The sequence below is a fragment of the Erinaceus europaeus genome, chromosome 2 (genome assembly GCF_950295315.1).
Source record: "Erinaceus europaeus chromosome 2, mEriEur2.1, whole genome shotgun sequence".
NCBI classification, from domain to species: Eukaryota; Metazoa; Chordata; class Mammalia; order Eulipotyphla; family Erinaceidae; genus Erinaceus; species Erinaceus europaeus.
Window position 1 is genome coordinate 58,085,613 of NC_080163.1, and position 4,079 is coordinate 58,089,691.

At 34.5% G+C, this 4,079-nt stretch overlaps 1 protein-coding gene across 1 annotated transcript; it reads left to right on the forward strand.

Moving 5' to 3' along the window:
- Positions 1-1,583: 1,583 nt before the first annotated feature.
- LOC132536886 (olfactory receptor 2L3-like) lies at positions 1,584-2,534 on the forward strand. Its single transcript, XM_060186365.1, has one exon. The coding sequence runs from the start codon at positions 1,584-1,586 to the stop codon at positions 2,532-2,534; it is 951 nt and encodes a 316-aa protein (XP_060042348.1).
- The last annotated feature ends 1,545 nt before the right edge of the window (positions 2,535-4,079 follow it).

The following is a 4,079-nucleotide window of genomic DNA, read 5'->3' on the forward strand; positions in this document are numbered from 1 at the left end:
CATTGTAACATGTGCACTCAACCAGGTGCGCCACCACCCGGCCCCAAGAACCAGTTTTTCATCCTAATAAGTATGAAACAATATATGAAATAGCTACTTGTTTGATGAATATATGAATTATTAGGGTAAGACTTTTAAAGTTCTGTTTGAAGCTGAATAGAAAAAAAATTATCTATATAATTATCCACCTGTATAGATACCTGTGATCATAATGTGCAATTCATTTTGAATCTTGGGAGGAGAGTGAAGGATTTTGTTCACCAAGATGTAGGAATGGACTAAATATTAATCAAGTATGTATATTTTCAACCATGTTGATTGAGAGGATAGTATAAGGGTTTCTTTGCACTAAAAATCACTAGGTAGAAACATTTTGGATTTCAAGGAAAAATTTGTGTTTGAGAATGATGTGTACATATTTTGCACTATTCCATACAGTTGTGTTGTTGCAAGGAACAAATGAGATTATGACTAGTATAGTCACTGAAAAAAAGAAAGTGGAAGATCTTAAGGTGAGTAATATTTAAACACAAATCCAAATTATTTTTGCATAAAGGACCTTAAGTATATTATCAACCCTTTCATCTATAGTGATTTTCAATTTTAATCTTAACTTAGATATTTTATTAGTTTTGAAATATTAAAGATAACTATATATGGAGTAGTGGTATACCTTGTTGAGCATACATGTTGCAATGTGCAAGGACCCAGGCTCGATCCCCCTACTCCCACCTGCAGGGGAGAAGCTTCATGAGTGGTGAGGCAGCTCTGCTGGTGTCTCTTTCTCTCTCTCTCTATCTCTCTCTCTTTTGTGTCTCATTATTTCTTTGTCTCTGACCACTGTCACACTTAAAACTAATACAACTATTTTACATGACTTCATGTTATCAACATATTAAATGTTATTTAAACACAGTGATTTATTCCTCAATAACTAAATGAAATATTAAAAATAAAAATTAAAGATAACCATATTTTCAGAATTGTTACCTAATTTTTTGAGGAAGAAAGTCTGCAGGTGTCTGTTTTTCTCTCCTCCTCTCTGCCTTCCCCTCCTCTCTTGGATTTCTCTCTGTTCTATCTCACAACAGTGACTGCAGTAACAACAACAACAACAATAGTAACAACAACAATAATGATAAACAACAAGGATAATAAAAGAGAAAAAATGGCCTTCAGGAACAGTGGATTTGTAGTGCAGGCACTGATCCCCAGTAATAACCCTGGAGGCAAAAGAAAAGTTTATAGTGCTCATAATTTTTTTCTACATATACATTTAGAGGATAAGATCTGGTTTTGATGCTACCTGAATTTCTGTAGCAAGTAACATTTATATGTATTTATATAATTTAATAAATTAATTAGAGAAATGAATCATTCTTATGAAATTAAAAATTTCTATAAAACATTCTTTTCATAGATGTTTGTCTTCTCAACATTTTATTTTATGGTAAAACTGCTTTTTCTCCAGCTTGTGTAAGTTTTGTTCTTTAAGAGTTGTGATGTGACTAAACGACAGTGAAACTAACAGAATATATTGAAAATTATACTCCTGTTAATGTGTCTATCTTTGGATCAGGTAAATGAGTATTTCCATGGAAAATTATAATCAAACATCCACCGACTTCATCTTATTGGGGATCTTCCCATCATCAAGAATTGGACTGTTCCTCTTCATTCTCATTGTCTTCATTTTCTTAATGGCCCTGTGTAGTAACCTGTGCATGATCCTTCTCATCCTCCTGGACACCCATCTCCATACACCCATGTATTTCTTACTTAGTCAGCTCTCCCTCTTGGATCTGAACTACATCTCGACCATTGTACCCAAAATGGCTTATAATTATTTACTTGGAGACAAATCTATTTCCCTTATTGGATGTGGGATTCAAAGTTTCTTTTTCTTGACTGTCGCTGGTGCAGAACCTTTACTACTGACATCTATGGCCTATGATCGTTATGTGGCTATTTGCTTTCCTCTTCACTATCCCATTCAGATGAGCAAAAGAATGTGTGTGTTGATGATCACAGGATCTTGGATGATGGGCTCTATCAACTCCTGTGCTCACACTGTTTATGCTTTTCATATCCCTTATTGCCGATCCAGGGCCATTAACCACTTCTTCTGTGATGTCCCAGCCATGTTGACTCTGGCCTGTATGGACACCTGGGTCTATGAGTACACAGTGTTTGTAAGTACCATTTTTTTCCTAATATTTCCTTTTATTATTATCGTATATTCTTATGGCCGTGTTCTCCTGACTGTCCACTGCATGCCCTCAATAGAAGGGAGGAAGAAAGCCTATTCCACCTGCAGTACTCATCTTACTGTGGTAACCTTCTCCTATGCACCTTTTGCTTACACTTATTTACGTCCAAGGTCCCTCAGATCTCCAGCAGAGGACAAGGTTATGGCTGTATTTTATACCATTCTGACTCCGATGCTCAACCCTATTATCTACAGCCTGAGAAACAAAGAGGTGATGGGGGCAGTGAGAAGAGTGAGTCGGAGAATCTGCTCTGTAAGACCCTAGGTAATGTGCTTTTAGTCCTGAACTTTTTGATGTAGAAAATTTTGCCAATGTATTAGCACTAAAAATAATTCAGGATTGATGATATGTAAATCTAATTTACAGACTGAAACTAACTGTGATTTGACAAAATACTTTGTATATTCCCAACCATTACTTTCTCTGTAAATAAAATAAAACTATAATAAATAAAATTAATAATTTTACTTATAAAATAAAACTATAATAAATATACTAGCAGACAAAATTCATCAGTTAATTAAAACATTTACACACTTGGTTTTAATCTTAAATAAACATAAAGGGCATATATTTTCTTTTAACTTGTGAACAACAAAGTTTTTATTAATATTACCCCAAGAGGTGCTGTTATTTACTAAATATAACACTCAAAATGATTCAAATAGGGCAAAAGAATAGCAAATGGTTAAATTGGTAAAATATAACTTTATCATGACTAAATTACAAAGAAATAGAAAATTCAAATATATATAGGAATTGAGAAAATTGAATAAGCCAAAAAACTTCTAAGAAAGAAATTATCTCAACTAGAGGACTTCACTGGCTTATTTATGTATTTTTATTTTTATTGAGCTCTACTCATCTCTGACTTAGGGTGGCATGGGGAATTGAACTTGAAACTTCAGAGCTTCAGGAATGAGAATCTATTCACATAAGCATTATGCTCTCTCTCTTGCCCTCACTGTTTAATTTCATCAAACCTAACATCTAAAAACGTATCTTTATTTATTTATTGGATAGAGACAGTCAGAAATCAAGGGGGAAGAGGAAGGAGATAGCGAGGGAGAGAGACAAAGAGACACAGCACTGCTTCCCCTCTGATAAAGCTTTCCCCCTGTGGACTGGGGGCTTGAGCCTCAGTCTTTGTGCATTATAAAATGTGCACTCAACCATGCATGCCACCACTCAGACCCCAATTTTATCAAACATATAAAGAAGAATCAAAACAACTTCTCAACTTTCCCCACTGCCAAAACAGAAAATAAGAACACAATAGTTTATTCTATGAGATCAGCTTTGCTTCAGTATCAGAGTAAGAAAAACACATGTACTACAAGAAAGGAAAAGATATAGTACAAGAAGATGTAAATATTGAAGCAAAACCCATATAAAATACTAGCACGCTGTACCTATGTGTAATATATTGTGAAGCATTAACCCACAATAAAATGATAATAAATATACTAGCACACAAAATTCTTCAGTTGATTAAAAGATTTATACACTTGGTTTTAAAAAATTCAAAGATTTACACACCTTGGTCTCCACCTGCATTTGGGAACCTTTCTGAGCAGTGAAGAAGTTATGTGGGTCTCTTTCTTTTTAAAAAATATTTTATTTATTTATTAATGAGAATGATAAGAGGAGAGAGAGAATGAACCAGACATCACACTGGTTCATGTGCTGTTTGGGATTGAAATTGGGACCTCATGCTTAAAAGTTCAGTGCTTTATTCATTGCACCACCTCCCGAATCACTCTCTCTTCCCCTCTAGGGAATCAATCTCCTCTTCCCCTCTAGATTTTT

Bases quoted from the DNA above. Each gene is read 5' to 3' on its own strand.
- LOC132536886 (XM_060186365.1), top strand. From the start codon at position 1,584: ATGAGTATTTCCATGGAAAATTATAATCAAACATCCACCGACTTCATC.